The 13673-nt window shown below is 41.1% G+C and overlaps 1 protein-coding gene across 8 annotated transcripts in view; it reads right to left on the bottom strand.

The window, feature by feature from the left end:
* EMSY (EMSY transcriptional repressor, BRCA2 interacting) overlaps nucleotides 1–13260 on the bottom strand; it is an 80055-nt gene extending 66795 nt beyond the window's left edge. For 2 of the 8 annotated variants that reach the window (XM_079786944.1, XM_079786951.1), the window contains exons 1-5: nucleotides 12910–13258; nucleotides 11065–11173; nucleotides 5055–5154; nucleotides 3338–3412; nucleotides 2008–2049 (exon numbers count right to left, since the gene is read on the bottom strand). In XM_079786944.1, coding sequence (XP_079643070.1) covers nucleotides 2008–2049; nucleotides 3338–3412; nucleotides 5055–5154; nucleotides 11065–11134 — 287 coding nt within the window. In that variant the 5' untranslated portion in view covers nucleotides 11135–11173; nucleotides 12910–13258. Of the gene's footprint in view, nucleotides 1–2007; nucleotides 2050–3337; nucleotides 3413–5054; nucleotides 5155–11064; nucleotides 11174–12909 lie in introns of all 8 variants that reach the window. The other 6 variants (XM_079786947.1, XM_079786950.1, XM_079786945.1 and 3 more) reach the window with 5 other exon arrangements.
* Between the last annotated feature and the right edge of the window lie 413 nt (nucleotides 13261–13673).

The raw sequence follows: 13673 nt of genomic DNA, 5'->3' as shown, positions 1-13673 counted from the left end.
ATTACTTTACAACTTGAGAAGGATTTACATTCCGTTCAGAAAGGAATTTCTAGGAGTTGATGAATTCAATTGGGTTACTGTGGGAAATATGCACATTTCCTAGTCATTTAACACAGTCTTACCTAAGACAAGAGAAAGAGGATTTCCTAAGACCCCCTCACAGATCTATTAACACATTATCTCCATATTGATGCTAGTTCTGAAACAGAGTGGTATAAACAAGAGAGGCAAAGAAACAGCTATAGCTAATTGTCAAAGGAAAAAATTCAAAAAGATATTCAGCATTTTCTTGGCTTTGGCTAACTCCTATTTTGCTACCATTTTATTAGAATATCACTAATAAATGTGCTTAGTGAGAGTTTACCACACAAATAAAGTGTTATCTACACTTACCTGGTGCATTGTTTAAATGGTGGTAGAAATTATGGAAGATTAACAATTTCAAACACATGAATATATGCTACTGAAAAGACAAAATTTGCAGCGCAAAAGACACACTTGCAGCTTTTAATATATAAATCTTCCAAATTTCTACTCATGCAAATATGCTCCAACTTTTTTTACGTTATGAAAAATTAAACATCATGTTAGAATTAGATAAAAAATTCCTCTCTGCTTAGCAATGAAGGTATAAATATGCATTAGTTGCACAAATCATCTAAACTAAATTTTAGAAATTTTTGTAAACATCTTACTCCAGGGCTTCACTGGCACACCTAAGTTATATTAAGATGGCAAAGGAGGGTGGAAACCTTGTTCCAGCCCCTTTTCTGAGAGATCTAACATGATACTAATAAAACTACCTTGGCCCTCACATCCTTTGGTGTGCAGGGCATTAGCAAGAAATCCTCATCCTCACATAGAAATTCACACAGTCTCCTATGATGTTGGGCTGATGAAAAAGGAGTTAAGAGAACAATAATTCCAGATTACCACTTTCTTTGAACTCTAGAGACAATGCTGGCAAGAGTGGACAAATTAAAGACTCTGAAGCCCCTTGACATTCCAGGCTTTAATACTATAATATTCTGACTTGTTTCAAAACTGAATTAGAGAATCAAACTTAATAAATGGCCTGGTACCAAATAATAAATAAGTGTTATGCTTCAAGCCACAGGCAAGGTTTTTCTTTGATCCCAGATATCCCACTCATTTTGTTTCTACCTCCTTTGTGCTCAGTCTTCTCAGTTTTCTCTTCACCTTTCAACCACATTCCTTGGGCCTAAGCTGATATTTTGAGTGGGGGAAGGAAGGGAAAGAAGGGGAATGCAGTCAATTCAGATGCATTCTTCCTTGGCTAGAGTTGCTTTTTTCAGGCTCAGAGTATGACACCCTCCTACAGATATTCTTTGAAACCAGGTTCTGTTGCTACCTCTTAAGGAAAGGCAGAGGAGATGGAGCAAATGAGGGATCTATGCCTTCCTCACCACTGCCACTCTGACGTTTGGGCTCAACAAATAAATGTGACATCTGATCAAACTAAAACCACAATATAAAATATTAAAACAGAAATATGGAAAGACCTAAGAAGCTTAAAATTATACACTGAAGTAAACTCTTCAAAAAATTAAATTCGTGTATTAAAGAAATCAGAAGGGGGGAGGGGAACACAGGCAGATAAAAGCCAACTCTCAATTATCCATGCTAATAGATAGAGGAGGGAAAGGGAGAGGTCAAACAGATTAAAGAAACCCACATATTATCTAAAAATACTTTGGCAAATACTTGAAAATTATTCCACCAACTTCTCCAGGACAACTAATAAGTAATAAAATAACTAATTAAAAATTTCACCTCCTCTCCCTTCCCACCCTCTGACTAGAGTACTCCCAAGCAACAAAATGGCTAAAGGGTGGACAGTATTAGGTGAGGGAGAAGGAGAAGAGAAGGAAAAGCAAGGGGCAAGGTTAATTTGTAAATGGAATATGCGCCCCTGAATAATTGAGAGCTTCAATTTTGAAATAAATACAAGAAAAAGCCTGAAATAATAATAACCTATTTGCATACCTGTAACTTGGTCTTTCACCCAAATATAAGGATAAATTCATTCTTTAAAGGGGAAAAAAGGAAAAGGAGACTAAATAAATGTTATCCTTTAAGTATGACACTGATGCATCAACTTACAACTATTGCCCCACAATACTGTTCCAATGGTTTTAAGGTTCACTAATATTGTATCTAAGTGCCTCTGTATACAAGCTACTGTTAACTACTTTATTATCTAGCACATTACTTTCCCATTACCAGTTCTCAAATTAGAATCTAGGCTCAGGTATTACTTTTTGAGCATACCAATTCAAAAATTTACAGTAAATTAAAGAAGGAACACATTAATATTTTGTTCCATGTTGGCCTGACAACTAAATATTTAATATCTCTAATGGAAAACTGCCAGCTTTCTACAGTGCATACATATCTACCACTGAAAGCTCTCAAAATTCAAATAGCTAAACTTTCAAACTATGAGGTTAAAAAGATAGCACTCCATTTTATAGGTTAAGTAAAATGAGGAACAGTGAAGCACAACATGAAGCTAATGGATCTTCAGGGCCAATTAATTTAAATGCACTATTTATCACATCATAAAAATAAAAAACAAATGAATTATAATATATTTTATGAAATGTTCCTATCATCTTGCATTAACATTTAAAGGATTAATTTCTGTTCCTTTCTATTCTTTAGGAGGCACTGTCTCCATACATACTCTACTATTTGATCCTTGCCCTTAGTCCTCCACCACCCGCTACCCCATCTGCCAAACACTTATAATGATTTAAAAATAATTTGATAAGAATCCTTTATAATTGTATTTTGTTGGCTTTTAAAAAATATATTATATTCATATTTCTTAACAGCAGAACATATATTTTATAATCTTTTTGTGAATCTCAAAACATGTGACATATTAGTTATCAAAAAATTTAGAATGCCTATTTATAAAGCTATATATATATATATATATATATATATATATATATATATATATATATCTCAAATACCATTACAAAGAACCTCTAAGGGAAAGTCAAATTTGGGGAGCACACTACTTTGTTACTGAACTTTGCTTCAAGTGAATCATCTGCTAAATTCTGGGGGCCTTTAGAGATTACATTGTAACGGGATTTGAACTGAGTATTTAGAGCTTGCCTAACCAAATGCAAAAACATAACCAATTGAATAAACAGTTAATAGCATTATGGTCAGGATCCCTGAGTAGAGCAGTATTACTATTAAGATAAAAGACTCAGGAATCTGCTACACAATAGGAAGACTGTTTCAAAACTATATTATACTATGTCATAAAAAATCAGGGGTGGTATGACTAATGGCTTACTTATGTGCAATTGTTGTTAACCGTTCATCGTTTACTGCTCTCCGAACTTCAGCACGGTGGCGTTCTGTTGAGATGCTATGAAAAAAAATAGCCATTATAGAACTCTGTCAAGCAGGCAGCTCTTTTCTACACTTTTATTAATGTTTAAGCCAACATTTTGCTTGGGGTGGGAGGGCAAAGTTGATTTGTAAGATATAGATGGGATCTAACATTTATCTTTAAATGCTTTATTTAATTAAATTCAAAGAAAAAGATTCAGACTGATTCTGTGTAACTGCAGAAAGAATTAGCTGAAAATCTGAAACCACAGGAAGACAAATTTAGCTTGATCTGAAGTCATTGCCTCAAAAACTCAGTAATGTCAGACCATGTTCAAATTAGTATAGGTTCCTATTATCTGAGCATGCAAACAGCCACTGAATGACCCCTAATCACTCAGGAGAAAGTCTTCTGAAGTCCTTTCTAAAGCTCACGCACAAGTCTATAATTTTATGTTCAATGAATATAATAAAGAAATGAAAGTGACAAGATAATCTGTTTCTAGTGGCAACTTGCTATGAAACTTAACACCAGGATATTACTCCTTTATTACTCCATATTTCAGCTATGTGTCTTTACAGTATGTCATGTTACCACTATGGTAAAAATGTGCTTACATTGAACCTGGTTAAATACATGTAAAGTTAATACTAAACAACTGAAAAAAGGCTACAGCATTCCATTCAAAAGTAATAAATACCACTCTTCAAATTGTAGTGTTTACTGTGTAAGCTAAATCTATACCATGGACTAAAATAAATTTAAGGGGCTAGAAAGCAGAATTTATGAGGAAGTATATACAAAAACAAACAAAAAACATAAATTATTAAATATGAAGACAGTAAGATTGAGGATTTGGCTTAATAATGTCCCTGTATTAATGTTCATATAGGAAAAGCCTCTTCCCTACTTTCACTTTTAAAAAAATTGTTTTTAAATGTAGAAAGGAAACTTCAGTTAAAACAGAACATTTTCTGAGAAAGCTCAAGATATTAGAATGGCTTAATCAAAATATCAAAGAACCCCTTCTACAAGAATTTTTAATGGATTCAAGTGCCACTCTAATGGGAAGCTGAAGGGATAAACTATCCTTAAGGCTATGACTACATAATCACCACCCATTTCTATAAATTAAGACAACTGCCTAGTATCTCCTTCTTCTCCTCAAAAAAAATGTGAGCCCAGCGGGTGTGCCCCAGTGGTTGAGCATCGACCCATGGACCAAGAGGTCGCAGGTTCAATTCCCAGTCAGGGCACATGCCCGGGTTGGGCGCCATGCAGGAGGCAGCTGGTCAATGTTTCTATCTCTTTATCCCTCTCCCTTCCTCTCTCTCTAAAATCAATAAAAGCATATTTTTTTTTAAAAAAAGTAACTGGGCCTAGACTCTAGATCTTCATATCCAGTTGCTGCCAGCTCTTCTTTCCTCTACCCATATGAAAAACACTTTCCTTTCGCAGCTGGCCCAAGCCTAAAATAACCTGCCTTAAACCCGTTCTGATTATATTACAGAATAAATGGTAAATTGCATAATTTTCTGTAACAAAGTACACAACTGGGATGGGATCTTTAAGCACCAACAACTTGAAAACCTGTCTTCAATCTGAGTGTGAAAAGTACTGAAACCCCTCAAAATGAAAATTCTAGAGTCATGTCTCACAAACTTTTATGTTAATTTACCTAAGAACTTTTGAGAGTTCTCCAAGAAGATCTTTCTTTTCCTTGGTGAGATCCCCCTGTGCCCGAAGTGCACTGATAACTCCAGCATATGCCTCCAATTCTAGAAGAAGAAAATTATTTTATCAAGAAAGGCCTTCAATATTTTAATACTGTGGCTACATATAGTGAAGCTTCAGGGGAAGAAACCTAAAAATCAATAAAAAATCAATATACAAATATTTTTTTAAATTCCTCTCAAAAATTTTATCTAATAACATAGATTAAAATGTAGCTTTTATAATTTTATATTACTTTCTTCTTACTGCCTCAAGAAGTCAGGTATTTAAAATATGGAGGTAGAAATTCTAACGGTAAATATTTTGTCTCACACATTATCACTAAAGGACATTTAACTCAGATGCTACCAACAACTGGAAACGGACTCTAAATGATATAATAAGGGTGATAAAGAAGGTTTTAGCATTACTGAAAGTATCTTCACCTCTAATCCTTGAAACAATTCCTTAGGCTCACTTAAGAATTCAAACTATAGTCCACATACCTCCTTGATAGTTGAGAGTACTATTGAGTACTGTGCAACTGAAAAATTACTGGAACAAGAGTCAAGTGGCCAGATTCTGGCTCCAACAGTGCCACTTACAAGTTGTATGACCTTGGGCAAGTCCTTTCTCATCTCTGAGCCCCAGTTTCTTTATCTAAAAGAGACTTTGAAGGGCCTGGCCAGTGTGGCTCAGTGGTTGAGCATCAACCTATGAACCAGGAAGTCTCGGTTCAATTCCCATCAGGGTACATGCCCGAGTTTCGGACTCAATCCCCAGTGTGAGGTGTGCAGGGGGTAGCCAATCAATGATTCTCTCTCCTCATTAATATTTCTCTCTCCCCCTCTCCCTTTCTCTCTGAAATCAGTAAAAAAAAAAAAAATATATATATATATATATATATGACTCTGAAGGTACCTTCCAGATCTAGGAGCTTCTCCAGCTATAAAAACAACCATCAAAATGATTAAGGAAGATTAGGAAACATGAATTACTCTTACAGCAACCAGGACTTAATATTACCAACACAGCAACAACCATTATGAAATAAAACTGTCAATCCCTGGAAGTGGTAAAACCAAAAAGTCCTCAATGGCTCCCAATGAACCATACCTCTCCCCCTGATTTGGCATGTGACTTGCTTTAGCCCTTAAAACCAGTATATGTGATGCAAGCAGACAAGCACACAGGGCCTGGCTCTCTTGGAACTCTGAAATCATCAAGCCATGAAAAAGCCCAGAATGAAGGCCACATGGAGAGAGAGGCTCAGCCATCTCAGCTGAGCCCAGTCAACCAGCTAAACTACCAACTGAAAACAGCCAAATGAAAGAGCTCAGGCAAGACCAGCAATCCACAGAATCTTGAGAAATAATAAAATAGTTGTTGTTTTAAATCACTAATACTAGGAGACAGGTAGCTGGGTAAAACAAAATAATGGGAAATAAGTGCCCAGGCTACAGTTATCTTCTTACTAAATTCAAGTTGCTACCAGTATTTGCCACTAGCCAATTCCTGACACAAAAGACACTCAAAGTTAGCCAAATAATGAAAGCAAGGATACTTGCATTCTCAGCACTTATATCAATAATAAACTAATAGCCTCATTCAGTTCATATTATTCACAGTTCTAATTGTAAAAAAAAAAAAAAAAAGCTTTATATGGAAAGCTGAGCTGACTATATTAAATAGAAATCTCTGGACCAAAGGAATTATCCCAGCTGCAAACATCCTGCATGTTCACTCTGTGCTGGATACGAGATCCATGTTTCACGAGGTCTCTCTGGACGAACAAAGCTCTCTGCTGCTCTGGAATAGTGAAGGAAATACTCAGCTCCAGAAAACATATATTTTAGCTATTATCAGGACCCAAAGTAGAGTTCAGAAAAACTCTAGGATAACCAACTAAGAAATCACTGCACTCTAAATGTTTATGCCCCACTTATGAAATATTTCATGCAACAAATCAATATTGAGTCCTGTTATATATACACCAGATAGTATGCTAAATCCTGCCCTCAAGGAGTTAGCTCTAGAATATAGCTACAGTGAAACAAGTCATCAGACTATTATGATACAGTTTATAATAGAGTGGTAGGGGCACAGAGGAGAAACACATCATCTAGTCTGGAAGCATAGGTTTTAATCAGAAAGGTATCTGTGTTCCAGGCAAGCAGGGGGAAAAAAGGCAAGTGTGCAAAAGGAATAGAGAATAAGACAGCAGATAATGTTTCATACAGACATCAAACTTCCACTAAGTCAGTGACTACTTGGAGAGTTTTACACTAGGGGAAGTAAAAATATGTCTGTACTTGCATAGTCAATAATTCAAACCGAACTAGTAGTTGAACATTACTACTACAAGGGACCATGGAGAATCCTACATAATCCTACATAATAAAAAGGTAATATGCAAATTGCATCACTCCACTAAGCCCACGATTGGGGCGGCTGGAGGCGCGGGGGGCGGGACTCAGGGTGGGCGATTGGCTAGCGGTAGGGGGGGGGGGCGGGGAACGGCCGGCGCTGCGGGAGGACCCAAGGGGCTGGCAGAAGACGCCGGTGGCAGAACTCGGGGTGGCCGATTGCATGGCTGCCGGCACCAGTTTTCCACCAGCACGTTTTCCTCTGGCCACCCCCAATCGATTGGAGCGCCTCCCGAGTCCTGCCCTCAGCCTTCGAGTCCCGCCCTCAGCCTTCGGGAGGCACTCTGATCGGCGAGGGGGGGGGGGGAGGGCAGAGGAAAACTGGTGCTGGCAGCCAGGTGAAGGAAAGTCTATTGCACGAAACTTCGTGCAACAGGCTTCTAGTATTTACATAAACAAAACGAAGTCCCTATCCTCAAGGGGATTAAAATCCAACAAGGGGTGCATGTGAGGGAATAGAGAAGGATAAAAATGGAAAAGTAGTTTGGTGCCAGACTAAGAAAAGCCTCTAATTCCAGTCTAAAAAGTTCTTATTTGATAGGACTCAGTAACTGAATGTGGAAATAATAGCAGAAAGAAAGGTTTTGCAGTTTACAAGATATTTAGGAGAATGTCAATATCATAAGAAATGGAGAGGTCAGAGAAAAGTGGTTTGAGGAAACAGAAAAAGAAATTGACTTTGGGGCTCTGGAATTTATAGTGATCAAGACACTATTTCAAAAAAAGTGAAATTAACTAAAGAAATGTGATAAAGATTTTTGACATATCAAGTCTCACTCCAAGTCTAACTAAAAAGTCATGCACAAAAGTAGGTGGCAACCTCACAAAATACTGGGACTCAGAACAATTACCATAGCTACAAAATCAAAGGTCCCTCCTTTCCTTCTCCAGAAATTCACTCATTGTAAAGAACTTTTAATAGCTTCCCAACCTCCTTCACATTTATTGATTTCCATTTTGATGGGTATCCTCAGATCCTGACAAATACCAATTTCTGACATTAATTTTGATGCCATTTTATTATAGTGTTAACTCTAATGATACACAAGTATAATGAAATAATAAACACATGCAAACACCACCAAAAAAAACCAAAGGATTTACCATACCATTTTTATAAAGTCCTCAACCCATTCCCTTTAAAGAAATCAGCAATTCAATTATACTATTGTCCATAAAGCCCCTGTTAAGAGTTATAGCTCAAGAATTTGATATTAGAGGCCCAGTGCACGATATTCATGCATTTCGGGGAGGGGGGTTTCCCCTCAGCCCAGCCTGCGCCCTCTCGCAGTCCAGGAGCCCTCGGGGGATGTCCAACTGCTGGCTATTAGTCAGAGGTGGGAGAGGCTCCTACCACCACTGCTGCGAACTGTTGTTCTTAATTATTTCAGCTATGAAACAAATACAAGCCTTACTTTATAGTTGGTAGCTAGAAATTATAGCAACTGCATGTAAGTGTGTAGAAAACCATCCTTAAATTAGTACTAAAAGTTTGGATATAAAGTTAAAGGGAAAAAAAAACATAAAGGAATGACTGACCAAAGACAAAAACAAACCAACTGTCTAGTTGTACTAAAACACAATGCTACGTTTTTAAAATAGAGAAATCTTCATAGTAGCCTGAAGGGAAATAAAAACAGCCAAAGTTATTAACAGGCAGAGTAAGGGCAGCTATGACCAGATTTATACATAGGAATTCCTGACAAACATTTCTTTTAAAGAAAAGATTCTGCCCTAGCGGGTTTGGCTCAGTGGATAGAGCATAGGCCTGTGGACTGAAGGGTCCCAGGTTTGGTTCCGGTCAGGGGCACATGCCTGGGTTGCAGGTCCAATCCCCAGTGGAGGGTGTGCAGGAAGCAGCAGAAACAATGATTCCCTCTCATCATTGATGTTTCTATCTCTCTCTCCCTCTCACTTTCGCTCTGAAATCAATAAAGATATATTTAAAAAGAAAAGATTCATAGATTCATCTGCAAAAAAAAATGTCTAAAAGTTGTTTTAAAATACTGTACGCTCAGATGTCAAGCCCTGTAACAGGCCTTTTTATATACAGTTAATCCACATAACAAACTTATGCAGCAGATATTGTTATCCTTCCTTTACAAAAGTGCTAGCAGATTTAGGGAGAATAAATAACTTTGTCCTTGATCATGTGGATCATTAGTAACAGAACCAAGACCCCAAGCCTGTCTGAATTCAAGGTCCACACTTTCCCCTTCAAAATCATAGATACCTAAATAATTCATATCTACTGTCAAAACATTTAATGTTCTTTTCAAATATTTGTTCATTTATTGAGCACCTACTATGTGCTAGCCTGAGACTACAGTGGTAAATGAGACAACAAGGTCCTTCTTCTACCTTGCAGTTTAAAGCAGCATTTCTCAACCAAGGATCCTCATTTGAACCACAGAATACAGAAAATTATTTGAATTACTCTTTTTCTCAATTTCCTCATTACTAATACCATTCTGGCTGCATAAGAAGTTAGTTCATTATATACAACAGATACTTTAGTATTAGGGCTTAAGTCCCTAAATGCTAGTTGAGAAAGGCTGTGCTAAAGGAAAATATAATAAACGAGAGGCCGGGTGCACAAAAATTCGTGCACTGCGGGGGCGGGGGGGGGGGGGGGGGGGGAGGCGGCCCTCAGCCCAGCCTATGCCCTCTCACTCCCCGGGGGATCAGGCCTAAGCTGGCAGTCAGACATTCCTCTGGCAGCCCGGGAGCCCTGCTGGGAGCAGGCCTAAGCCGTTAGGTTGGACATCCTTAGCGCTGCCATGGAGACAGGAGAGGCCACCACCAGCACGCTGGCCAGCCATGAGCCGGCTTCTGGCTGAGCGAAGCTCCCCCTGTGGAAGCGCACTGACCACCAGGGGGCAGCTCCTGCGTTGAGCGTCTGCCCCCTGGTGATCAGCGCATGTCATAGCAACTGGTTGTTCCTGGTCATTCCGCCGTTAGGGTCAGTTTGCATATTACCCTTTTATTATATACGATTACTATATAATTCATTACAACCACAAAGGGTATTTTATTACTGATAGTAAAATATAATTTGGGAAAGACAGCATAGCTTACATTAACTTACAATTCAGAAACAATATATAATTCACATATACATTCATGAATGTTAAAAGCATGCTAAAGTGAGACAGAAATCATATTCCCCGGGTTGAAATACTGACTCCAGGACTTACTATCAGCATTATCTTGAGTTCTAAGCTTCAGTTATATCATCTATAAAATGGGGACAAAAAAAGAAAAATGCCTCCTTTTTTAGTTTGAGGATTAAATACGAATGTAAAGAACTCAGAATAGCCCAGTATCCCTCAAGAATTCTTAGTTGTTATGATTATTATGATTCATGCACCTACTATGTACAAAGCACTACGGTAGGCACTGGGGAAATAACAATGAGTAAGACGAGAACAATACCGCTCAAGAATTTCTAATGTAGCAAGAAATATGTCATCCCTGCAAACAGCCATGATCCAAACAAAAAGAGAAAAGTATCATGGAGGCATAAAACACAGAAAATGAAAAGCATACCCAATTTTCGAAGAATCCTTTTGCATTCATCCCTGCTGAGATCCAAAAGGGTTGGCCACACAACAGGCATTGCTGCTTCTTTTTGGTAGCCCCAAAGAGCTTGTCTTCTCTACCAAAACAAAAAATCAAATCATCAAGTACATTCAAAAGGCCACTCACCTGGAGATCCACAGGCTAGGAAGTAAAACCAACAATAAGAAAATCTCACAACCACTCTTTCACCACCACACTTTCCAACTTCTGACAAATGAATAACTAAACAATCATTTGGGAGCATACTACTCCAGCCTATGACTGGAAAAAGCACAGGCTACAGAGTCAGACAACCGTAAATTCTAGTTCCGTGTTTCAACTTACTGCCTGTGTGATCCTGGGAAAATTGGCCTATCTGAGCATACCTTTTACACATTACTAAAGCAGAGGTATCATCACCCGGTTTGTTATGAGGATTAGAGAACTGTGTATGTGAAGTTATCATCGTGGCTGGTACATTGTTTAATAAACAGGCACTACTACCTTTGTAACCTTGGACAAGTTACTTGATTTCTGTTGTCTTTTTCACTTATGAATTACATGAGATAAAATATGTTAAAACTCCTAGCACAATACATGGGTTAATGGAACTTAATAAAGAACGTTCTCCTCAATCCTAACAATGAAAGATGAATGCACACCCTGTAGTCTTTAGCCATTTAACAAAAGTTTAGATGCTAGGAACTTACTTGGCAATGGGAATTCCCTAATCTGGAAGATAAAAAGACAACGAAGCTGGGCACTTGTGCAATACCTGCTTAGCACACAGTGGGTCCGCTGTAAGTATTTGTTAAACAGACAAATGAATGACTGAGGAGAGTAAACTGAATGAATGAGTGAGTGAGTGAATGAATGAATGAACGAACGAACGAACGAGCGAGCTCACGGTCCGGTCTAGGAGTCAGGCACCGAACCCTAAGAACAGTTTTATCCCCTTCCAGGCGCCGAGGCTGCTGACTCCCAACTCCCCGCCTGGAGTTGAGTCCCCCTCCCCCTACTTCCCAACGTCCCCTCAGCTCAGAACCTACCCAGAGCAAGGAGACCGGGACTGCGCGCCCCAGCCGGCAGGATGACATAAAGAAAAGGGGTGGGGAAGAGGAAGCAGGGGCAGAGCTAAAAGAATCCGCTCCCTCCACAAGCCAGTCCCCGCCTCCCGACGGGATTTTGGAGGCGGCCGGCGACCGACCGCCGGAATCGAGCACCACGTCACGGCATCCCGACGCGTCCCCCCGCCAGCGGGACCCACCGCGGGACCGCATCGCTCGGGAAGCCTGGGCAGCAGTGGCCGGAGCCGGGTCCCGGAACCGGGATCTCGTACAATCCTTCCCCGACTCAAGTGTCAAGGAGACAAGCCCGCCCCGCCCCCTCCCCAAACATGCACTCTCGCAGCGCCACAAGAGTGGCCAGCCCACCCTCCTCACCGCGGCCGGGGCGCCGGTCGGCGCCGACCCTAACATCGAGCCCGCGACCCCAGCCTTTCGGGGCCAGTGGCCGGTGTCAGGGGCCCCGGCCAACCTCAGCGCTTCGCTCCCTCCTCTGCGGAGAGGATAACGAAGAGAGAGGAGGCGCGTGGACAGCCAGGCAGATGACCGAGACTCACCAGGAGGCTCCCTGGGCTGGAACCCCAGATCCCCCAGCACGAGGCCTGCCAGAGTGCCCCTCAACCCACCTCGGGAACCCAACGATCCCGTTAGGAGACAACGGAGGATGGGGCTGGGCGCCCCAAGCCGGGCTCTGCATGCTTAGCCCAGGGCTCCTCCAGCCTGACTAATCTGCCAGCTCTTTCCAGCACCCTGTCTGAGAGTCACCCACCTGCCCGGCCTTTCGGGGCTCATCTAAAAGGCTCCTCCGCCAAGACTAGGGGACACCAGGAATTGGGTTTGTTTGCGGTGCCTCAGAAGGGGCAAGATGGCGACAGGTATCAGGGCGCAGGCGCAGCTGCGCGCTGCCAGTCGGGAAATGTAGTTCGCCCTTCCCGCCTTTGGGAGAAAAGCCCGCAGAAGGCCTCCTTTCTCCCCGTTCCTCTTCTCCTCCGCATTTTGAAAGGAAACGAGAGACATCGCGAGGGGAGCTGGGAGTTGTGGTCCGAACCCAAACTCTTCGGTCGGCTGTCGCACGCGCAAGGAGGACTGGGATTGTAGTTTCCTTGGCTTCTCCTCCATCCCCTCCGCTCCGGCTTCGCGCGCCTTGTCTCTGGCTGCCATCTCCCAGCCAATCAGCTGCGCTCTCTGCTACGTGTGGCGTCACACGTAGCGGTCAAAATGGCGTTGGTAGCTGGAGCCGTGGTTTTTCCGCGACCTTTATTCCAAGGGAGGTTAGGGCTGGAAGGAGAGCAGCTATGTCCCTGAAGTGACGTGGAGGATTAGGATCAGATTCTTGGGAGTCTTGGGAGCAATTATCAGCTGCTTTTAACCCTGCCCTCTCCCCCCCACGACGCAACTCGGGAGAGTTAATCTGCGCTACGAGAATCCATGTAGTGGACAGCACAGGTGGCTTGCACCTGATCGGGGGGTTGCGAGGTTGCGGAGAAGGGGAACCCTAAGCGTCCTCGAATTCGGGTTTCTCCACCTGTGAAG

Source organism: Cnephaeus nilssonii, assembly GCF_951640355.1.
Source record: "Cnephaeus nilssonii genome assembly, chromosome: 13".
NCBI lineage: Eukaryota > Metazoa > Chordata > Mammalia > Chiroptera > Vespertilionidae > Cnephaeus > Cnephaeus nilssonii.
This window is presented reverse-complemented; position numbering and strand designations above follow the sequence as displayed.